Source organism: Muscardinus avellanarius (genome assembly GCF_963383645.1).
Source record: "Muscardinus avellanarius genome assembly, chromosome: 10".
NCBI lineage: Eukaryota > Metazoa > Chordata > Mammalia > Rodentia > Gliridae > Muscardinus > Muscardinus avellanarius.
Genome location: NC_137796.1, coordinates 62,015,854 through 62,039,749, shown reverse-complemented (window position 1 = coordinate 62,039,749; position 23,896 = coordinate 62,015,854). Strand labels below are relative to the sequence as shown.

At 51.2% G+C, this 23,896-nt stretch overlaps 1 protein-coding gene across 3 annotated transcripts in view; it reads right to left on the bottom strand.

The window, feature by feature from the left end:
• Positions 1-23,294, bottom strand: part of MYH14 (myosin heavy chain 14) — a gene marked incomplete at both ends in the record, with an annotated part of 82,942 nt that extends 59,648 nt beyond the window's left edge. For 2 of the 3 annotated variants that reach the window (XM_080702534.1, XM_080702535.1), the window contains 9 exons: positions 4,962-5,102; positions 6,134-6,232; positions 8,396-8,459; positions 8,745-8,837; positions 11,314-11,337; positions 11,880-11,982; positions 12,101-12,128; positions 13,984-14,140; positions 22,887-23,294. In XM_080702534.1, coding sequence (XP_080558660.1) covers positions 4,962-5,102; positions 6,134-6,232; positions 8,396-8,459; positions 8,745-8,837; positions 11,314-11,337; positions 11,880-11,982; positions 12,101-12,128; positions 13,984-14,140; positions 22,887-23,294 — 1,117 coding nt within the window. The remainder of the gene's footprint in view (positions 1-4,961; positions 5,103-6,133; positions 6,233-8,395; positions 8,460-8,744; positions 8,838-11,313; positions 11,338-11,879; positions 11,983-12,100; positions 12,129-13,983; positions 14,141-22,886) is intronic. The other variant, XM_080702536.1, reaches the window with a different exon arrangement.
• Between the last annotated feature and the right edge of the window lie 602 nt (positions 23,295-23,896).

Genomic DNA, 23,896 nt, shown 5'->3' with positions numbered 1-23,896 from the left:
GGGATTCTACTTCCACGCTACAAGCCCAGAACTTTTTGGTTTTTACTTTGAAACAGGGTTTACTGGGTTGCCGAGGGTCTCACTAAGTTGCTGAGGCTGACCTTGACCCCTGTGATCCTCCTGCCTGGCCCTCTCAAGTACTGGGATGACAGGCCTGCACCACCGTGCCCTGCAGGATGCGTTAATTAAATGTGATGTGTCATCCTGGACTGGGAGAGAGAAATTTAAAAAAAAATGTTTTTGGCATAAAGGACATTACTGGGGCAACTGACATAAGGGCTTTGGATTAGATAATGGGACCGTGCTGGGGCTAATTTCCTGACGATGTTCCTGCAGCACGGCTGTGGAAGAAAATGTTCTTAGGAAATGCACACTGACGACCCGGGGGTGGCAGGATAACAGCCCCAAGATGCCTGGTTCTCTCCCCGAAGCCTGAGTGGCAAATAGGGCTTTGCAGATATTAAATGGAGAGTCTTGAGGTGGGCAGATGATCCTGGGCTACGTGGGTGTCCCCACATGAACCTGAAGAGGGCAGAGGGAGATTTTACACACAGCGGGGCCATGCAGGAAGAAGTTGGAGTGTAGACTTTTTTTTTGGTGGGGGGACTGGGGATTGAACCCAGGGGTATTCTACCTCTGAGCTGCATTTCCAGCCCTTTTAATTTTATTATTTTATTTATTTATTTATTTATTTATTTGGTGGTACTGGGGTTCCTGGAAACCCTTCTACCTCTGGACTACACTCCCAGACCTATTTTATACTTTTTATTTGGAAACGAGGTCTCTTAGGCCAGCGCGGGCTGGCTTCGAACCTGCGCCATCCTCCTGCCTCCGCCTCCCAAGCGCGGGGATTACCAGCGTGCGCCACCACGCCCGGCGCCCTTTTTATTTTAAAACAGGTTCTCACTAAGTTGATGAGGCTGGCTTGAAATCTGCAACCTCCTGTCTCAGCCTCCCAAGTACTAGGATTGCAGGCGCTGCCTTGACGGGTACGATTTTCACTGATCTGAGCGCTCTGAGGCTCCTGGGCCTCCTTGCTAACTGAACATCCCCAGGGCCACTGTTTCACCAGCTGAAGGAACACCGGGCAGAGTTAGCAAATGGGGGGGGGGGGTGATCACTAAACAATGGACTTTGCTGTGTGGCCTCCTGGTCTCGTTTTGCCGAGCTGGGCAGTGGGAGGGGCAGGGCCCTGTGGTCTCTGATGCTGCTCTGTCAAGTTAGGGGCCCAGTGGACAGGGACAGAGGAGAGCCTGGGAATGCTGAGAGGCTTCCAGGCAACTGGGGCTGCTTCCTGGCCCTGGGCCTCTCCTGGGCGGAAGTGTTTGGAGGACACAGGGCTGGCACGTGGAGTGGCCACTCCAGGAGGTACATGAAGCAGGCGCCCAGCCCTGGCCTACAGGGAGGGGGAGGAGGGGGCCTGGCACACAGAGGCTGGGCATGCGCTCTGGTCTCAGCCAGCCTGGGGGTGCAACCCAAGCCCACGGGAAGGACAAGCACGGGGCCCCTGCAGTGGCACGGTCACAGCTCCTTAGGACCTGCACCACCCAATGCAAGGGCCACTGACATGTTTAAATTTATACTAAATCACGTAACAAAGCATTAAAAAGTTACAGTTCCACTCCTGGCATTTCCATGTGTGGTGGTACACTCTTGTCATCCCAGTACTTGGGAGGCTGAGACAGGAAGATCTCCAGTAAGGCCAGCCTCAGTAACTCAGTGAGACCCTGTTTCAAAAAAATAAAAAATAAATAAAATAGGGCTGAGAGTACATTTCAGAATTAGAACTCCCCTGAGTTCAGTCCCCAGTAAACACACACACACACACACACACACACACACACACACACACACACACAATATGGAAAGGTATGCATGGATTATATACAAATGTTATGGCATTTTATCTAAGAGACTTAGTCATCCATGAATTTTGATATTTAGTGAGGCCCTGGGACCAACTCCCCATATGTCTTTTTTTTTTCTTTCCCTTTTCTTTGGCACTTAAGATTGAACCCAGAAGCATTCTCCCTCTACCTTATACCCCTAGCCCTTTTTATTTTATATTTTGAAACAGAGTCTCACTAAGTTGCTAAGAGTCTTGCTACATTGAAATGAGGCTAAACTCAGACTTGTGATTCTCTTGTCTCAGCCTCCCAAGTATGGGGATTACAGGTGTATGCCACTGTGCCTGGCTATATACATTCTTCCTTCCTTCCTTCCTTCCTTCCTTCCTTCCTTCCTTCCTTCCTTCCTCTCTTCCTTCCTTCCTTCCTTCCTTGCGGTACTGAGGATAGAACCCAGGGGCATTCTACCTCTGAGCTACACCCTCAGCCCTAGTTTTTATTCTTTATTTTGAAACAGTGTCTCACTGAGTTGCAAAGGGCCTAAGTAGCTGAGGCTAGCGGGGAACCTCCTATCTCAGCCTCCCAAATGCTGGGATTACAAGCATGCGCCACCACGCCCGGCTCTCTTCGTTTTTTCTTACATGTCTAAAATATTTCTGGAAGGAGGACAGTGGGAAACTAAGACCAGGGCTGGGGGGAGACTTGGTTTTCTCAGTATGGCCTTTACTTATGTCTCTTGAAGCCATAGATTACTCCAGAACTGCTGTTTCTGAATGTAAACGTCAGAGCTGCCATCTGTGCCGCTGCACAGCAGGGCGGGGTGGAAGGGGCACAAGACCAGCAGGTGTTAAGAAGCCAGGCAGGACCCGAGGGGCCCGGATGGGAGGCCCCGGCCACGGGCAGAATCTAAATTTGCTTCCCAGCTGCTCAGCTGCAGGGACAGGCCGGCTGGGGTGTTACACAACCGTGGTTGGGAAATCCGGCCAGAGCGGGCGAGGGTGGCCCAGGACCCTATGTCAATATAACCAAAGTGCTGGGCTGTTTGCATCCTGGATAGACAGTCAAGTGAACACTCTATTCCTGTTACTCCCAATTCAACTCTGGAGCCAGGGATCAGAAGAGGATCAGCCCCAGGGGTGGGGCCGGCTCAGTCCTGGAAACATCTGAGCGTCCTTCTAGGAGGGCTCCCTTTAAAGACTCAGGGTCAGTCCCACGTGGTGGTGCATGTCTATAATACCAGGACTTGGGAGGCTGAGACAGGAGGATGGGAGGTTCGAGACCAAGTGTGGCAACTTACTGAGATTCTATTTCAACATTAAAAAATAAAGAGAAGCCGGGCGTGGTGGCGAACGCTTGTAATCCCCGCGCTTGGGAGGCGGAGACAGGAGGATTGCACAGGTTCGAAGCCAGCCGTGTAGGCTGGCTTAGGAGACCCTGTTTCCAAATAAAAATATAAAATAGGTCTGGGAGTGTAGCCCGGAGGTAGAAGGGTTTCCAGGAACCCCAATACCACCAAAGAGAGAGAGAGAGAGAGAGAGAGAGAGAGAGAGAGGGAGATGGGGGTGTAGCTCACCAGTAGAATGTCCCTGGGTTCAATCTCCAATACCAAAAAAGAAAAAAGTAAAAAAAAAAAAAAGACTCATAGTTTATCCAAGAATCAAAACATTAGGTACAAGCTGGGCATGGTGGCTCATACTTATAATCCCAGTACTTGGGAGGCTGAGACAGGAAGATCGTAGATTCACAGCCAGCCTCAGCTACTTAGTGAGGCCCTCTGCAACTTAGTGAGACCCTATTTCAAAAGAAAGAATAAAAAATAGGGCTAGGGGTATAGCTTGAAGGTAGAATGCCTCAAAAAAAAATTAAGTTCAGGTTGACAGTGTACATATAACTTCCCCTACATGCACACACTCACATACACACACTCAAAAAATATGCTGAGGCTCCAACCCCAGGCTCTCAGAAATTGACCCTGGTAGAAACAGGGTCGTTACAGATGTAATTAGTTAAGATGAGGCCATAGAGTGACCAACCTCTACCCTAGCATGCCCTTATAAAAAGGGGATCTTGGACGCAGGCAATACACCAAGAAGGTCTCATGAACAGGCAGGCAGAGACAGTGTGGCCTCCACCTGCCGAGGAACCCCAGGGGCGCCAGTAACCACAGGAACCAGAACAAACTTGCCCTGCCCACCCGGATCCCAGGTGCCCAAGAACCATAAGACCAGCGGGTTCTGTTGAAGGCGTTCCAATTCCAGTACCTCATTTCAGTTGCCACAGCAAATTCATACAAGACTGAAACAGCCACATGAAAGTGTAATGTTTGATAGAAAAGGAGGGTTACAAAGTGCCCCAGCACCAGGGCCACCTGCCCAGACCTCGGGGAGCAGACCCGGGCAGGCCCCTGGATCTTCCCCAGACCCCCCAGGGTGACCTCATCCTGCCCCTACTCCCAGCCTCCCTTGGCTCCCAGTGGCCTCAGATGGAGGTCCAGCCCCTGAGGCTGGCATCTGAGGCCCTACCTGCCTCTCTAGTCCCAGCCAACCTCCTTACCCATCCATTCCAGAAGTTCCAATCCCTCTAACACAGCACGCTTTTCCTGCCCCAGGGCCTCTGCACAGGCCGTTCCCTCTGCAGAGGCTGCTCTTCTCCCAAGATATCTCTGCCGCTCATCCCCCCTGTCTCCTCCAGGCCTTTGCTCAGACACCACCACCTCCATGCACCCATCCCTGACCCCTCCTCCCTCCCTCACCACTGGTCTCCAAGTACTCATCCCAGACCACATAATCCCTTGTTTATCTGGCTCATGGCTTTTTACTTCTTTTTATTATTTTTTTTCTTTTTCTTTTTGCGGTACTGGGGATGGAACCCAGGGGCACTGTGCCTCCGAGCTACATCCCCAGCCCTAGTTTTTTGTTTTTGTTTTTTTTTTAAACAGGGTCTCACTGAGTTGCAATGGCCTCGCTAAGTAGCTGAGGCTGTCCGTGACCCACGATCCTCTGGTCTCAACCTTATTGCTGCGGCCCAGTCCCTGAACTTGATAAACACAGAGAAGGAATGTCCGGTTGCCGGCCAGCCCCCAACCTCCCCCAGGGCCGGGGCTAGCTCACTCACAGGTGATCTCCTCGTGGGTAAATCCCAGCACCCGCAGGGACTCCAGAGTCTCCTGGAACAGCTCCCGCTCCTGGCCGGGAGAGGACGAAGGCCCGTTGGTCAGGAAGCGGTACTGGGAACAGGGCTCCAGGAGGAGGTCAGCTATGGGGGGAAGGAGCGGAGGGTCAAGGCCCAGGGCCAGTGATGGTGACCCCGGGATGAGCCCCTTCCCCTGTGCTAAATGCGCAGGGCTTGCTGGGAAGGGCTGGTGTGGAGCAGGTGCTTAGCGCAGGTTCACCCATTCCTCTGCTCCTTCCAGGGTGCGGCATTGGCCCCTGGCCTGGAGCAGGCAGGAGCTACCCATGGACAGATGCAGGTGGAAAGAGGGACAACTCGAGTTAACAGAGGCCATGGGACAACAGGGGCCAGCAGCAGAGGACACCCGGTTTCAGAAGCCACAGAGAGTGGGCACCTGGCTGAGAAGGGGTCACGTGGCAGCAGAAATTGGAGAAAGGACCAGGGTCCGTGAAAGGAGCCGCCGGGCGGCAGGGGGCGCTGCAAGCAAGAGCCACGGGGCATCCCGGGAGCCGGAGGTCAGAAGGAGCTGCAGCAGGCCCAGGAGGAACCTCTAGGGGAGTCGTGGCTGCAGGAAGCGGGGCTGGCAGGGGCCAAGAGGCGGCCCTCACCGGGGCAGGGGAGCCACAGCAGGGCAGGAGTCACTGCGCAAACCTGGCTGGAGTGGGTAGAAGCAGCAAAGTGGGAGGAGCCACCGTGGGAGGGGCCACCGTGGGAGAGCCACACTGAGAGGAGCCACAGCAGGAGGGGCTGCAGTGGGAGGAGCCACAGTGGAGAGGCCACAGCTGGAAAAGCCACAATGGGAGGGGCCACAGCCACAGTGGGAGGAGCCACACGGGGTGGAGCCGGAGCATCGTAAGCAAGCAGGAGCGGGAGCAGGAAGAGGTGGCCGGGACGAGCAGGAGTCACGAGATAGCAGGAGCCAGGTGGCCTGGTCAGCGCGCAGGGGCTGGAGACCCAGGAGAGGGCGGAATCAGAGGGCAGCGGATCCACTAGGCGGCTGAGGACGGCATCCACTACACTGCAAGAGCCGGGGGCCACGGAGCTTAGATACTTCCATCCACCCCCCAGGCGGCTCCCACAGACCCCCAGGGAGGGGCAGGACGGGCGACGCTGACCTTTGAGCTGCTCCCCGGCGCCCCCGAGCAGCTGGTAGAAGATGTGGAAGCTGCACTCGTCCTTGGCCTGGCGGATGGCCCGCGACTTCTCCAGCAGGTCTCAGGGGGGCGAGTCAAGGAGCCAGACAGGAGTGGAGGGCAGCCCACTCGGACCCTCGAGGCCTGCAGGCCGGCCTCCATTTATCCCATGAAGCTACAGTCACTCGCAGCCCAGCTGGAGGTGTTGCCACCAAAGGGATGAGTGGCCTTGGGCTATGACACTTAAATGCTCGTGCCTCGGTTTCCTCATTTGCTCAAGGGGCTTAAAAGTAACACCCCTGGAGGGAAAATGACCTGTCACGTGTGAAGCACCCAAGACAGGGCTCAGCTCATAATTAACCACAGGGGAGCCCATCTCCCATGCTAGCGTTTCCCAGCCTCAGTTTCCCCATCTGGATATTGGGACCATCAGCTCTCCCCTCCCACTCGACACTGTCCTGCGTGTGCTTTCCTTCTGAGGAAGTCACATGACATCTTTGCACGCTAAAAATAGCAGAATATCTTAGAATAAAATAAAACGTAGAACCAGGGAGCCCATATCTTGGCCAAGATCAACCACAAACTTGAGCCTTCTTTTCCACAAGTAGGTGTAAACTGGGTATAGTGGCACATGCTCACCTGTAATCCCAGCACTTGGGAGGCTGAGAAAGGAGGATCACAGGGTCAAGACCAGCCTTGGCCACTTAGTGAGGCTCTCACAACTTAGCAAGAAGGGTCTTGCTCAGTTCCAAATTTAAAAATAAAAAGGGCTGGGGTGTAGCTTGGAGGTAGAATGCCTCTGGACTCAATCCCCGGTACCGAAAAGAAAGGAAGAAGAGAAAGAAAGAAAGAAAGAAAGAAAGAAAGAAAGAAAGAAAGAAAGAAAGAAAGAAAGACAGGCAACGCTGCAGACGCTGGTGTGAGGGTGCTCCCTACCCAGTGGGCCATCCCCAGATCCCTCCAATGAGCCCAGGGTGGGTGCTGGTCCCAAGAGCATAAATCCACATGCCAGTCATTGGCTCAGAGACAGCTGGTGTGAGCGCTGAGACCCCAGTTCTTATACCCAAAGCCTCTGCCCAGATGATGAAAGAGAAGGAGCTCATCATATGCCCCCGAGGATGTGGATATGGCTTATTATTGTTAGCATTACTTTTTTGTGTGTGGTACTGGGGATGGAACCCAGGGGCATTCTACCTCTGACCTATACCCTCAGCCCTATTTTTTATTCTTTATTTTGAAATAGGGTCTCACTGAGGTGCTGAGGCTGTCCCCAAACCTCAGTCCTCCTGTCTCAGCCTCCCAAATGCTGGGATTACACGCCTGTGCGACTGCGCCTGGCTTGTTAACATTATTGATTTAGTTACTAATCAATAGTATTAACATTGATAAGGACATGGCTAATTTACTTTAATCATTAGTTACTAATAACAAGAGCGTGTTCTTGGGCGCCCTGGCTAAGCGTGTGACTCACCCAATCCTCCATGTCCCTCTAGGTAAGGTAGTCTCCTTTTCTTTCTATAGGAGACTGAGGCAGAAGGTGGCCAAATAACATGCCCAAGGTACCAGGGTACCAGCCTCAAAAGCAACAGAGCTGGGATTGAACCCAGGGCATTCTACCTCTGAGATAGACCCCCAGACCACTCTTGTTTTTCATTTTGAAACAAGATCTCCCTAAATTGCTGAGCCTGGCCTTGAACCTCTGATCCTCCTGTCTCAGCCTCCCAAAATACTGGGATTACAGGTGCGTGACACTGTGCCTGGCTGTCTGCACCTTTTCATGGTGGCAAATCGCAGCTGTGGATTGGTAGGCTGGGTCCCATGATCCTCACAGTGAATCATCAAAATGGCTGGCTGTGGGGACCCCCGGCCCAGCACCCCACACAGCAGAGCTGTGCTGAACTTATAAAGGTGCCAGAGGCCGGGCGTGGTGGCGCACACTTGTAATCCCAGTACATGGGAGGCTGAGACAGGAGGATCTCAGGTTCACAGCCAGCTTCAGCTACTTTGTGAGGCCCTTTGCGACTAAGTGAGATCCTGTTTCAAAATAAAGAATAAAAATAGGGCTGGGGGTGTAGCTCGGAGGTAGACTGCCCCTGGGTTTAATCCTCAATTAAGCAAAAAAAAAAAATTATATATAGCCAATGCACCCATCCCAGTGCAGTTTCTGGTAAGTGTCCAGATTCAAAGGGCCGCCCTCCTCAGCCCCCCAGTCCCCCAGGGACCCTCAGGGATATAAGAGGATACAGGTCTCGATGTTAGCGCCCACGATATACCCGGCAACATCAAAGTTGATGCGGATGAATTTGCCCTGGGAGAGAGACATCACAGGAGCTTCAGCCAAGGATCTGTTTCATCCTCGGACCCAAAGAGCCCCCAACCCTACACGCTCCTGGGCTGCAGGGCCTCGGGCTTCCTTGACCCCACGACCTGAACCCCACTCCAGTTGTGAGTCCACAGTGAGACTCTCCCTGAGGAATCCAAGGCCCAGCCCTCCTCCCTCAACATATCCACTTGTCCTCCCCCTCCTAATGCCACACCCCCGCGTGCCCAGGCCCCTGTCCCCGACACCCAGCCGCCCAGTCCCAGCACTCACAAATCGGGAGGAATTGTCATTTTTCACCGTCTTGGCGTTGCCGAAGGCCTCCAGGATGGGGTTGGCCTGAAGAAGCTGCCGTTCCAGCTCCCCCTGCCGGTGTGGGGCACAGGAGACAGTGTGTTAGTGAGAAGGAGACAGAAGCCAGCCCATCCTGGGGCTTTGTCCAGGAGGCTGGTCTTCTGTGTGTGTGGGGGTGTGCCCACTTCCTGCACCTGGGTCCCACCCATCCATCTATTGTGAGAGAAACAGGGGAACATCTCCAAGATACATGGTTGAGTGGAAACCAAACCAAACCAAACAAAAAAAAAAAAGTTGCAGAACAATACCTATGATGTGATCCCACGAATAAAATATAAAAGGGGGGAAAACACCACAAAACGAGACTCTTATTTCTACAGATGTGTACAGTTCTCATAAGGAGACAGTTCTGCCAGGATATACACCAAACTGTCAACAATGTAAGCCACTCCACAAAGCAGCCTGAGAGGAGGAAAGGATTTCACTCTTTTTGATTCTGTTGTTCTTTAAATTCATATGGGATTATGTATTATTTGGAGAATGTTATTAATTAATTAATTAATTAGTTTGTACTAGGGATTGAGCCCAGGCGCATTCTACCTCCAAGCCACACCCCCAGCCCTATTCTATTTTTTGTTGCTAAACAGGGTTTCCACTAAGTTGCTAAGGCTGGCCGTAAGCCTTCAGTCCTCTGTCTCAGCCACCCAGGTATTGGGATTACAGGCACGTACCACCAATGCCTGGCTTGGACAGATTTTTCGTTTCTTTTTTTCTTTTTCTGATACTGAGGATGGAACCCGGGGGCATTTTTTTTTTTTTTTTTTTTTTTTTTTGCGGGTTTGGGGATGGAACCCAAAGGCATTTGACCTCTGAGCTACACCCCCTGCCCTATTTTTTATTCTTTATTTGAAACAGGGACTCACTAAGTTGCAGAGTCTTACTAAGTAGCTGAGGCTGTCCACTAACCGCGATCCTCCGGTCTCAGTCTCCCGAATGCTGGGATTACAAGCGTGCGCCACCACGCCCGGCTCCCCGGGGGCATTCTACCTCTGAGCTACACCCCAGCCCTATTTTTTATTCTTTATTTTTTGAAACAGGGTCACACTGAGTTGCAAAGGGACTCACTAAGTAGTAGCTGAGGCTGTCCACGAACTGTCATCCTCCCGTCTCAGCCTCCCAAATGCTGGGATTACAAGTGTGTGCCACCACGCTCGGCTTTTGGACAACTTTTAATTAAGGGAACAATCTATACCACGTATGTGAAATGAAGTATCTCAAACTATGTAGCATGTGGTGGGCATTCAATAAATGGTGGTTTCCAGCCGGGCGTGGTGGCGCACGCTTGTAATCCCCGCGCTTGGGAGGCTGAGACAGGAGGATCGCACGGGTTCGAAGCCAGCCTCAGCTACTTCGTGAGGCTTTTAGCAACTTAGTGAGACCCTGTTTCCAAATAAAATATAAAAAAAGGTCTGGGAGTATAGCCCCGAGGTAGAAAGCCTCTGGGTTCCACCCCCAGTACCACCAAAAAAATAATAAATAAATAAATAAATGGTGGTTTCCATCCCCAACCAGGCTGCTCCGTGGTACGAACTTTAAACATCTCTCCAGCTCCTTTGGTGTCAGGAGGCACATTTTAGGAGCTCAATAAATGGAAGCCTGTGTGTGTGTTCTCTCAATCCACATCTTGCTTGGGTTTCATTCATCAAAGCCAGGTGGTAGGCCGGGCGTGGTGGCGCACGCTTGTAATCCCCATGCTTGGGAGGCAGAGACAGGAGGATCGCGCAGGTTCGAAGCCAGCCGCCCGCGCTGGCTTAGGAGACCCTGTTTCCAAATAAAAAAATGTAAAAAATAGGTCTGGGAGTGTAGCCCGGAGGTAGAAGGGCTTCCAGGAACCCCAGTACCACCAAAACTAAATAAATAAATAAATAAATAAATAAAATAAAAAAATTTAAAAAACCAAATAAAAAAGTATAAAAAATAGGTCTGGGAGTGTAGCCCGGAGGTAGAAGAGTTTCCAGGAACCCAGTACCACCAAAATAAAAAAGCCAGGTGGTTGGCTTTGAGGAATGAAAAGATGTAGGGAAATGGAGTGCATGCTACACAGGTTCAATCCAGGAAAGAGTTCATGTCCCAAACTCAGCTGCCGGTTCTCTGGGCGGTGGGCTGAACAGTGTCAGTGGCCCCATCTAGACACACTTGGGAGATCAGCAATCAACGGTAGTCTGGGTTCTGCATTGTTTCGTGTTGTTTATCTTTGGCTTAGCTCTTACACTAAACACCAGTGCAGGACCAGGCTACATGGGCGTAGTAGGACTGCACAAAGCAGCCCCTTGGCGGCTGGGCGTGTGCACACAGTAGGGTTGCCACAAACAGCAGTGGGGTGGGGGCAATGCGTACATAGTAGGGTCATGTCAAATGCCAGTGTGGGCTCTGGCGTGCACGCAGGACGGGCATAAATGGCAGTGTGGGCCCTGGCTGGGGTGACCGCGGGCCGGGTGGCCGGGCAGTGCGAGGGGCAACAAGCCGGGGGTGATTCCCTGCTACTCACATAAGACAAGGTGCTGGCGGAGGCCTGAGGAAGTCACAGGACACGAGACACGGACCAGGACACGGCACATGAAACATGGGCACAGACACACGGGTGAGCTGGTGAGCTTGGGTCAGGGATGGAGGGGCTGGGAAGCCGGGAGCGCAGAGCGAGGTGACCTGGGGGGCTGGAATTCCATTGTGCCCAGAGGACAGACCCCATTCCTCATTACCTTGGGAAAGTGGGGACCCCCTCGCCCCCAAGTCAGTGTCAGGTGCAATCATGGGAACTTAAGAAGTGGAGCATGTGATACAAACATCAACGTAGACAACAACCCCTGGCATGGCAGGTACCTACACTTGGGCTTCAGAAAATAAAGCACCTACTAAGTGCTTTGAAGGTTGAGAAACCGACCCTAGCATCTCTGTACCACCCACCCTTGCTCCCAGTGTTACTGCAGGCACACAGTAGGTGCTCAGGTGGCACGGGCAGCCAGGGGAGGCAGGCAATTCGGGGTGGGGGCAGAGCCCAGCATGGAGGGGGCGTTGCTGGCAGCAGGGCCCGGTGCCCAAGGCTGGGAGGCTTACGGGGACGCCCGGCTCCTTCCTGCCCTTCGGTGACGATGCCACGTGGGCCAGGTACTGGATGACCTTCTTGGTGTTTTCTGTCTTCCCAGCTCCAGATTCCCCGCTACAGGGGGAAAAGAAGAGGTAGAGGTTGGGACCATGGGACCCGGTGAGCCCCCCGCCTGCCCACTCTAAACAGAGCCGCGCCCGCCGGGCTCCCCTGCCTCCACGGGGTCACTCACGTGCAGAGAATGGACTGATCCTCACGATCTGTAGGGAAGAGAAGGAGGACACGTCACTCGCGTGCCCTGTGTAACCTGCCAGCTGCACGCCGCAGCCGTATGCGGTTGTCTATCTGAAGGGCTGCGTTTCACCTTATGACCTTACGGATCATAAGTGAAATTCAACAGTAAAAGGTGGGTGAGTGAATCGAGTGTTCTGGGAGCTGCTCTCTCTCATGTGGGACTCTCTGTGGCCTCTTACACTTTTCTGTGTGTGTGTGTGTGTGTGTGTGTGTGTGTGTGTGTGTGCGCGCGCGTGCTGGGGATTGAATCCAGGGGAGTTTATACTGCCCAACTATACCCCATCCCTATTTAATTTATTTGGAAACAGGGTCTCTAAGTTGCTGAGAGCCTTGCTCAGTTGCCGAGACTGGCCTTGAACCTGTGATCCTCCTGTCTCAGCCTCCCAGGTACTGGGATTACAGGTGTGCACCACCACGCCCACTCCTCTCAACACGTTTCAAAGTCATTTCTGAGGGGTAAGGAAACAATTAGCTTTGGTGTACGACATTCCTAGATTCTAATATCTCTCCCTGACTAAACTGCTTGCTTGCTGTGTGACCCTGGGAAGGTGGCTGTCCCTCTCCGAGCCTCAATTTCCCCATGTGTTAAATAGAAACAACAGGCTGGGTGTGGTGGCACACACATGCAATCCCGGTACTTGGGAGGCTAAAACAGGAGAATCACAAGTTTGAGGCCAGCCTCAGAAACTTAGTGAGACTTCCCAGCAACGTAGCAAGACGCTGTTCCAAAATATAAAAAGGGGTTTGGGATATAGCTGGAAGTAGAATGCCCCAGCTTCAATCCCGAGTCCAAAAAAAAAAAAAAATGTTTTCAACAATGAATGTTACATGAATGAGCACTGGGAGTTACAATCTCTCAAGGGAATTTTGCAGAAGACTAATATCAACTGGCTTCCAAACAGTATTTTTTTTTTGTTTATTTGTTTGTTTTGTGGTGCTGGGAATGAAATCCAGGGGCTTTCTACCTCCGGGCTATCCTCCCAGACCTATTTTATATTTTACTTGGAAATAGGGTCTCGCTAAGTTGCTGAGAGCCTCACTAAGTAGCTGAGGTTGGCTTTGAACCTACGCCATCCTCCCGTCTCAGCCTCCCGAGCGCTAGGGGGATTACAAGCGTGCGCCACCACGCCTGGCTTCCAAACAGTATTGTGGAGAGAAGAGCAGAGAGCTGGAGGACACGGAGCCTGCGTGCTAAGACCTAGAGCCTGGCCCACCTAAGCCTGCCTTAGTGTTCCCTTCGCTCCCTATGAAAACTTCCAGTCCAAAGTCCCCAACCTGAGCCAGGCGCACTTTGTAATCCCAGCATTCCTGAGGCTGAGACAGGAGGATCGCGGGCACGGACAGCCTCAGCTACTTAGTGAGGCCTTTGCCAGCTCTTAGTGAGACCCTGTTTCAAAAAATAAAAAAAGACTGAGCCGGGCGTGGTGGCGCACGCTTGTAATCCCCGCGCTTGGGAGGTGGAGACAGGAGGATCGCACAGTTTCCAAGCCAGCCTCAGCTACTTAATGAGGCTCTCAGCAACTTAGTGAGACCCTGTTTCCAAATAAAATATTAAAAAAGGTCTGGGAGTATAGCCCGGAGGTAGAAAGCCTCTGGGTTCCACCCCCAGTACCACCAAAAATAAATAAATAAATAAAATTTTTAAAAAGACTAAAAAATAGGGCTGGGGTGTAGCTCAGAGGTTGAATGCCCCTGGGTTCCATTCTCAGTACTGAAAAACAAAAATCCTTCCAGTCCAAAGTCCCCAACCTGTCATCCGGACCTCAGCGGCCCAGGCTCGCGGCTGCACCCAGCCTCTGGCGCGCTCCTGCCCACACTCACCTTGGAGCATGCTGCGGTAGGCCCCCTCAGTCACTGCATACACGTGGGGTGGCACCTCGTGGCGCTTCTTGCCCCGGTACATCTCCACAATGGCCTCTGTGTAGATAGGAAGCTGCTTGTACGGGTTGATGACCACGCAGAAGAGGCCGGAGTACGTCTACGACAGGCAAGAGGGGAGCCGAGTTCAACGCCTGTGTGTGGCCCAGAGAGCAGCACAGGCCACTGCACGGCTGGGCACAAGGGCATCTGCCCAGGTGTGTCCACACCACGATAACATAGATCTAAATGTTTGCTATAAATATTTTCAGGCGAACGACATGACAGAATCTTCCTACGTGGGCGTGGTGACGCATGCCTGAAATCCCAATAGTTAGGAGGCTGAGACAGGAGGACAGAGGCCAGCCTCAGCAATTTTCAAAATAAAAAGGGGCTAGGAGCAGACTCCAGAACCAGAGAAGAGAGGAAGTCCACAAGTAGAATTAGGATTGCAGTTAGCGTTAGGACTAGTATAACATTTAGTTTAATTTCTTATATGCGTTAGTTTTAGCTATGTTTAAAAGCTCGGAAAAGTGTTTTCATATCATATATAAGTGCAATTATGTTCAATTTCAGTGTATTGTAAGAGTTTCACATTGGTTTAGAATTAGAATTACAGTTAGCGTTAGGGCGAATATAACATTTAGTTTAGTTTCCTATATGTGTTAGTTTCAGCTATGTTTAAAAGCTCAGAAAACTGTTTTACACGTCATATACATGTGCAATTATGTTCAATTTCAGCGTATTGTAAGACTTTCACATACGTTTAGATTTAGGATTACAGTTAGTGTTAGGACGAATATAACCTTTAGTTTAGCTTCTTATATGCGTTCATTTCAGCTATGTTCAGAAGCTCGGAAAAGTTTTTTACATATCATATATATGCCAAATCATGTTCAATTTCAGTGTACTCTAAGAGTTTCACATACGCTTAGATTTAGGATTACAGTTAGTGTTAGGAAGAATAAAACATTTAGTTTAAGCCGCCCGTGGTGGCGCACGCTTGTAATCCCAGCATTCGGGAGGCTGAGACCTAGAGGATCGCGGTTCACGGACAGCCTCAGCTACTTAGTGAGGCCCTCTGCAATGCAGTGAGATCCGGTTTCAAAATAAAGAATAAAAAATAGGGCAGGGGGTGTAGCTCGGAGGTCAAATGCCCCTGGGTTCCATCCCCAGACCCGCAAAAAAATAAAAAATAAAAACATTTAGTTTAGTTTCTTATATGCGCTAGTTTTAGCTATGTTTAAAAGCTCAGAAAAGTGTCTTCATATCATATATATGTGCAATTATGTTCAATTTCAGTGTATTGTAAGATTTTCCCATACGTTTAGAACTAGGATTACAGTTAGCGTTAGGGCGAATATATCATTTAGTTTAGTTTCTTATATGTGTTAGTTTCAGCTATGTTTAAAAGCTCGGAAAAGTGTTTTATATATCATATATATGTGCAAAATAATAAATAAATTTTCTGAGAAAATAAAAAATAAAAAAATTTAAATTTAAATTAAAAAAATAAAAAGGGGCTGCGGGTGTAGCTTAGAGGTAAGATACCCTTGGGTACCAAACAAAGAGAAGCTCGCCAAATTCCTTTAAAGGGTTGTATGGATGAAGAGTCACCGCAGAAGGGAAGGTGAGCTTTGCAGACCCCTGACTTGGGTTCTAGCCTGTAGCTACCCCGACTGACACACACAAGTCCATGTACAAGTCACTGCTGGAACACTCTTGTTCCAGAATCACTCTCATGTGACTTCTTTGTGTTGTTGGTACTGGGGATTGAATTCAGGGCATTCGATCTCTGAGCTACACCCCCAGCCCTATTTTTTATTTTTTATTATGAAACAGGGTCTCACTGAGTTACACAGGGCCTCACTAAGTAGCTGAGGCTGTCTGCAAATTGCATTCCTCCTGTCTCAGCCTCCCAAGTGCGAGGATTACTAGCGTGCGCCACCACCCCCGGTTCCAGTTATATTTCTTATTTGGAAACAAGGTCTCACTAAGTTGCTAAGAGCCTCGCTAAGTTGCAGAGGCTGGCTTTGAACCTGTGATCCTTCTGTCTCAGCTTCTCAAGTACTGGGATCACAAGCATGTGCTACCACACTTGGCTACTATTTATTTTTTATTTTATTTTTGGTGATACTGGGGAACTGAGCCCGGGGCATTTTTACCTCCGAGCTATATCTCCAGCCATATTTTATTTTTTTATTTGGAAACAGGGTCTTGCTAAGTTGCTAAGAGCCTCACTAAGTTGCCAAAGCTGACTTTGAACTTGGAATCTTCCTGTCTCAGCCTCCCAAGTACTGGGATTATAAGTGTGCACTACCATGCCTGGCTCCAGCTTTACTTTTTATCTTAAAATGGGGTCTCCCTATCGCACAGGTTCGAAGCCAGCCTCAGCTACTTAGTGAGACCCTGTTTCCAAATAAAGTATAAAATAGGTCTGGGAGTATAGTCCGGAGGTAGAAAGCCTCTGGGTTCCACCCCCAGTATCACCAAAATAAATAAATAAAATGGGGCCTCCATAAATTGCTGGGGCTGGCCTTGAAGTTGTGATTCTCCCTTTTCAGCCTCTAAGTACTCTTGGCTCGCTAGTTAACTATTTAACCAACTGGTTACTGAGCCATTTAGCCCCTACTTAGCTGGTTAGCAGCAGGACAGCTTTAAGGTCCCAGACAGTCCGGGCTTCTCAAGTGGAGGAGGGTGTGGCCACCACTGGCAGCTCCCAGGTGCCAACCTTCTAACGGAGAGTGGGAGGGTGGGTGGTAGCCAGGAGCGGAACAACCGGTTTGCTGGGTGTCTGCCTGGCTGGCCTGGAAGGCTCTCGGGCTCTCCAGGGTGGGGCAGCCAGACCACATTCCCTGGGAGGGTATCTCATGGCGGCTGGCGCCCTGGCCCCCACTCCCGGCTGGCGGAGGAACCCACTCCCCACGCCACCCGCCTCCTGCCAGCCACACCTTGGACCTAGGGCAACACCCAGGATGGAAACCCGAGCTGGCCCACAAGGCCTGGGGGCCAAGGGCAGAGGCCCTGCACCCTCAGAGGGCCAGGAATCCCGAGACTGGGGAAGCCCAGCTGGAAGGGTCTAGAAGGGCCACCCCAGCTCTTGGGGCTTTGAAGGCACACCTGCTCCCCCTCCTTAGCCCAGCAACTTCCCCACGGTCTCAGTTTCCTCCTAGAGGAACCCGGAGACAATCCGCCTTCACTACAAAGGCCTCTGGGATTAAGGGAGATAATGAATAAAAACCAGGCAGGTGGAGGCGGGGCCCTTGGCACATTCCAAATATGGGTCCTGAGATGCTCACATTACCCGTCCCTCCTGGGAGCCGAGGGCTGGCTCCAGAGAAGCCACACCAGCCTGCGCTTCCCAGCTGTGCTGACTTTGCATGAAGAATTTGCCACTTAATTTGTGTGTGTGTGTATGTGTGTGTGTGTGTGTGTGTGTGTGTGTGTGTGTTGGTGGTACTGGGGGTGGAACCCAGAGGCTTTCTACCTCTGGGCTATACTCCCAGACCTTTTTTATATTTTATTTGGAAACAGGGTCTCACTAAGTTGCTGAGAGCCTCACTGAGTAGCGGAGGCTGGCTTCAAACCCATGCGATCCTCCTGTCTCAGCCTCCCGAGCGCAGGGATTACAAGCGTGCGCCACCACGCCCGGCTTAATTTTTTTTTATTTATGTATTTTGCAGTACTGGGGATTGAACCCAGGGACATTCTACCTCTGAGCTACACCCCCTGCCCTATTTTTTTATTCTTCATTTTGCAACAGGGTCTCATTGAGTTGCAAAAGACCTCACTAAGTAGTAGCTGAGGCTGTCCATAAACTGCGATCCTCCTGTCTCAGCCTCCCAAATGCTGGGATTACAAGCGTGCGCCACCACGCCCGGCTACGATTTGCCACTCTAGTGGTGCTGCGATTGGACCCAATGCTAGGTGAGCACTCTACCACTGAGCCATGCCCCCAGCCCGGATTCACTTTTTTTCCCCTTCATATACACACAGTAGGGATTGAACCCAAGGGTGTTCTACCTCCAAGCTACATCTCCAGCCCTAATTTATTATTTTGTTTTGAAACAGGATCTCACTAAATTGCTGAGAATCTTGCTACCTTCCTGAGACCGGCCTGGAACCAGCAATCCTCCTGCCTCAGCCTCTCAAGTACTGGGATCATAGGCATGTGCCACCACACCCAGCTTGGGTTTACCTTCTTTAAGCCTCAGTTTCCAGTCCTCGACAATGGAGTTTGTGTGTGTGTGGGGAAGGGGGGTCTGGGGATGGAACCCAGGGGCATTTGACCTCCGAGCTATACCCCCACCCCTATTTTTTATTCTTTAATTTGAAACCAGGTCTCACTGCCGGGCGTGGTGGCGCACGCTTGTAATCCCCGCGCTTGGGAGGCAGAGACAGGAGGATCTCGCAGGTTCGAAACCAGGCGCGTGTGCTGGCTTAAGAGACCCTGTTTCCAAATAAAAAATACAAAAGGTGTCTGGGAGTGTAGCCCGGAGGTAGAAGGGCTTCCAGGAACCCCAGTACCACAAAAAAAAAAAAAAAAAAAAATGAAACCAGGTCTCACGAGTTGCAGAAGTCTCACTGAGGCTGTCAGTGAACCGCGATCCTCCGGTCTCAGCCTCCCGAATGCTGGGATTACAAGCATGCGCCACCACGCCCGGCTGACAATGGAGTTTTTAACCCCCGCAACCTACAAGAGTTCTGAGAGTGAAATGCCACGAGGTTTCTTCTGAAGCCTCAGGGAACGGGGTGCTCCTTAGCTGCCCCCTCCTCAAAGCGTCCCAGAGAGGACTGAGAGCCTTAGCAATATAGACCAAACAGGTTCTTGGTGGCAGAAGCTGGGTTTCTAGAGCCCTGGGCGCCCCAGCTTTCCCTAGGCAGCACTGCTTTCCCTACCACCCATTAGTCAGTCAAATAAGCAGGAGTCTTAAACAGGGTGGGGCTTGAATCACACCACTAGCACTTTCTAGCTGAGTGGCCGGAGAGAGAAACCTTTCTGCATCTCGAGTTCCTCGTCTAAGGGGACTAGGGCTAGAGCTTTCCACGCGGTGGCCGGGAGCCACGCGCAAGCTCACGCGGCATGCACAGGACTTGGCGTGGGCCCTGGAAAACCGCACATACTCCATATGTTACCCATCGCCGGCTTCTGCTGGGCCAGTGGCATCCTCTCTCCAAGATGTGTGGAAGAGGAGGTCACACCCCCTACTCGGTCTCACGTGGTTGGTGGTCAGGCAACAAGTCCATGTGGGAAAGAAGTTTGGGGCTGCTCCCAACTGGGAAGGCGGATGCTAAGTGCTAATGATCATTATCTGGGTCCAATTTGCTTTTTATTTAGACTTCTGGAATTTTCTGTCTCTCTTTCGCTGCACCTCTCTTTCAGAGATACCATCCTCTGGCTCTCTGGCTCTCTGGCCACAGCCCTAGCTCAAACCCCATCATTTTTCCTAAACCTTCTGGATAACTTTTTTTTTTTTTTTTTTTTTTTGGTAATACTGAGGATTGAACTCAGAGGCATTCTCCCTCTTGGCTATACCCCCAGTCCCTTTTTATTTTGACATGGGGTCTCACTTCGGTGCTGGGGGCCTTGCTAAGTGTCTGAGGCTGGTCTTCAACCTGCGATCCTCCTTGTCTCAGCTTCCCAAGTACTGAGATCACAGGTGCACACCACCACACTCCTGGCTTGGAAAGCCTATCTAGTGTGGTGGCCAGGACCTGGGCTCTGTCAGGCTGACCTGGATTCAAATCAGCTGAGCCAGCTGTTCCCAGCGTGGGGCTTTGTCTAAGGTCTGCTCACTCTCTGGCACTCAGCTGCCCCACCTGCAGAATGCAGATGACAGCAGACACCTCCCAAGGTGGCCATGAGGTTTCAGAGTACTTATTTAAAGGCAAAGAGTGGCCCAAGGATTTGGGTGTTGCTCTGATCTTCCTGGGCTCCACTGAGGCCAAGAGAAGTGGATCCAGCAGAGGAGTCTTTCCCAGGGCTTGCAAAGGCCCATGGGATGAATTAGAGGGGCCAGCGCAGCCCCGGATTAGAGAGCCCTCCATTCAAGCCCCACACCTGCCAGCAGGAGCTGAGGAAACCCTGAGCCACCACTAATCCTCTCGGGGCCTCAGTCTCCAAATGGGACTCAGACTTCTCCAAAACATCCTTCTCTTAGCTGGGCAGAGTGACACATGTCTGTAAACACAGTACTTGGGAGGCTGAGAGAGGAGGATCACAGGTTCGAGGTCAGCCTTGGCAACTTAGTGAGGCCCTCAGTAACTTAGCAAGACTGTTTCAAAATAAAAAATAAAATAGGGCTGGAAGTGTAGCTTGGAGGTAGAAGGCCCCTGGGTTCAATTCCCAGAACAGAAGAAGAAGAAGAAGAAGAAGAAGAAGAAGAAGAGGAGGAGGAGGAGGAGGAGGAGGAGGAGGAGGAGGAGGAAGAGGAGAGGAGAGGAGGAGGAGGAGGAGGAGAAGAAGAGGAGGAGAAAAAGACCTACTCTGTGCTTGGTGACCCTCAGCAGTATACGCTAGGAGCAAGGCTAACACTCAACTGGTCTAAGCAAGTATTTGGAGCGGTGACTCTGGGTTCAAATCCAGGAGTGCTTTCTTCATGGCCCTGTGACCCAGGAGCAGGTCACTTAACATTCTTGAACAGTAGACAACAGCAACAGCCCCAGGCCAAGAGGCAAGCTGATAACTCACACTCAGAACAGCGCTCAGCACTTCGCAAGTGCTCAATAAATATTTGCTAGCCACCCATTACTCTTATTTTTCCTTATAGTTGTCGACATTCCTTGTCAATCTCTCTAATCCTATTTGCTCTTAAGTTAAATGGAATTAATCATCTCTTGGCTGCCCATTAGAACCGCCCTGGAACCTTATTAAGAGAAAAAAAAAAAAAAGCCCATATCCCATCCCCAGAGAGTTTGACTTAAATAGTCTGAGGTTGGGTGTGGGTATTTTCTAAGAATTCCTCAGATGACTCTAACATGAAGCCAGGACTAAGTACAACCGCCCTGCCGCATCTGCTTGCTATAAAGATTAAACACTGTGACAGACACCACGTGATGAGTGTAGACCACCATAGTCAACCTCACTATCATCAACCTCATCTTTTTTTTTTTTTTTTTGGTGGTACTGGGATTCTTGGAAGCCCTTCTACCTCGGGCTACACTCCCAGACCTATTTTTTATATTTTTATTTGGAAACAGGGTCTCTGAAGCCAGCGAGTCTGGCTTTGAACCTGCGCGATCCTCCTGTCTCCGCCTCCCAGGCATGGGGATTACAAGCGTGCACCACCATGCCCGGCATTCGTCAATTCCATCTTATTCTTTCTTTTTTCTCTCTCTTTTGTACTGGATGGAACCCAGGAGTGTTCTATCTCCGAGTCACACCCCCCAGCACTTTTTACTTTTTATTTTGAAATACTGCCTCACTAAATTTCAGAGGCTGGCTTTGAACCTGTGATCATCTGGTCTCAGCCTCCCAGGTACTGAAATTATGCGTCAGTATCACTGTGCCCAGCTAATCCCATCTAATTCTTCTTCTTTTTTTTTTTTTTTTTCTTGTACCGGGGATTGAATTTAGGGGCATTCTACCTCTGAGCTACACCTCCAGCCCTATTTTATTTTTATTTTGAAACAGGGTCTCGTTAGGTAGATGAAAGTCTTGCCATTTGCTGAGGCTGGCTGTGAACCTGCCATCCTGTCTCAGCCTCCCAGTATTGGGATTACAAATGTGTGCCGCTATGCCCACCTATTAACCCCATCTAATTCTTAAGGCTAGATCTAGACTGCATGGGTCTGCCATGTATTTCTCTCTTTTTTCCTTCCTTCCTTCCTTCCTTTTTTTTTTTTTTTTTTTTTTTTTTGCGGTACTGAGGATGAAACCCAGGGACATTGTACCTCTGAGCTACACCCCCAGTCCTATTTTTAGTCTTTTTATTTTTGAAACAGGGTCTCACTAAGTTGCTAAGGGCCTCACTAAGTGGCTGAGGCTGTCCACGAACCGCGAGCCTCCTGAATCCTGAGATGACAAGCATGCGCCACCATGCTCGGTTTTGGTTCTGCCGTTTCTAACTAGCTGCCATTGGTCAGGAAACTTGAACTATCTGTCCCTCAGTTTCTTTATCTGTAAAATGGGGACCATGCCAGACATGGGAGAGCATGCTGTAATCTCAGTATTTAGGAGGCTGAGATAGGAAAATCACAGGTTCAAGGCCAGCCTTATTTATTTAGTGAGGCCCTCTGCAACTTAAGAGACCCTGTTTCAAAAATAAAGAACATAGCCGGCCATGGTGGCACATGCTTGTAATCCCCCCGCTTGGGAGGCGGAGACAGGAGGATCCCAGGAACCCCAGTACCACCAAAAAAGAGGAAAAAAAGAAAAAGAAAAGAAAAGAACAGCTGGACATGGTGGTGCACACTTATAATCCCAGCATTTGGGAGGCTGAGACAGGAGGATCACAGTTTGCAGATAGCCTCAGCTACTTAGTGAGGTGCTTTGCAACTCAGTGAGACCCTGTTTCTAAGTAAAGAATAAAGCCTGGGCATGGTGGCGCACGCTTGTAATCCCAGCATTCGGGAGGCTGAGACTGGAGGATCGTGGTTCATGGACAGCCTCAGCTACTTAGTGAGGCTCTCTGCAACTTAGTGAGACCCTGTTTCAAAATAAAGAATAAAAAATAGGGCACCTACCACCTAGGACATCCCAGTGGGGTCTGAGGCTGTCCTGCTAACCCTGTAATGTAATTATAGTTCAGCTCGGGCCAAGGGGCCGTCGCAGGCCTCCCGGGTACAGCTGTCAAACAGCCCTGCTAGTTGGAGTTGGGGACCCCCGCACCCCAGCAGGCGCGGGCCCCGGCGTGCACGCCACTCACGTAGATGAGGCCGGAGTAGTACCGCTCGCGGAGGTTGTGCAGGACCGAGGCTTCGTTGAGGCAGGTGAGCTCCGCCATGTCCTCGGCCTTGCTGAACTTGGGCGGATTCATGCGCTGAATCTGGTCCCGCGGCAGCCGCAGCCTCCGGCCGCTCTCGGCCAGCTCCACCTCGGCCTCCTCCTCGCCCTCATCGCGCAGCGCCGCCGCCTCGAACCCGTGCAGCTCCGACGGCACCCACACCAGGCGCCGCGCCGTCCACTCCACCTGCGGCCCGCTGCCCGCGCCGCCAGGCCCGGTGCCCACGCCCGACCCGCGGGGCGCGAACAGGAACGGCTGGGCCGCCTCGGGCACCGGGCCCGGCCTGGAGGGCGCCTTCCGCCCGGGCACCGACAGGGTCACCGCTGCCATGGTCTGCGGGCGACAGAGACGAGGGTCACTCGGGTGAGGCTCCACCCTGGTGTGCCCGCCCCACCCCCAGGACGCCCCCTCGGGCTCTTTGATCACTTATCTCTTTTTTTTTTTAGGGGCTGGAACCCCCTGAGCTACACCCCCAGCCCTACTTTTTATTCTTTATTTTGAACCAGGGTCTCACTGAGTTGCAAAGGGCCTCACTAAGTAGCGGAGGCCGTCGTGGAACCAAGGTCCTTCTGTCTCAGCCTCCCAAATGTTGGGATTACAAGCCTGCGCCACCATGCCCAGCTAGATCTCTTCTTACACTTCTGCAAATTGGGTCAACAGAGGCCGCATGCTTGTTCATCCGTTTACCTCTCTCTCCATTCATTCAATAATTATGTAATTTGAGTTGGGTGTAGTGGCACGCAAACCCATAATCCCAGTACTTGGGAGGGTTAGGAGGAGGATCACAGGCTCAGCAATTTAGCAAAACTCTTATTCAAAATAAATAAAAAAGGACTTGGGGTGGCGCATGCCTGTAGCCCCAAATACTTGGGAGGCTGAGACTTGAGGATTTGAGGGTCGAGGACAGCCTCAGCAAGTATTGAGACTCTCAT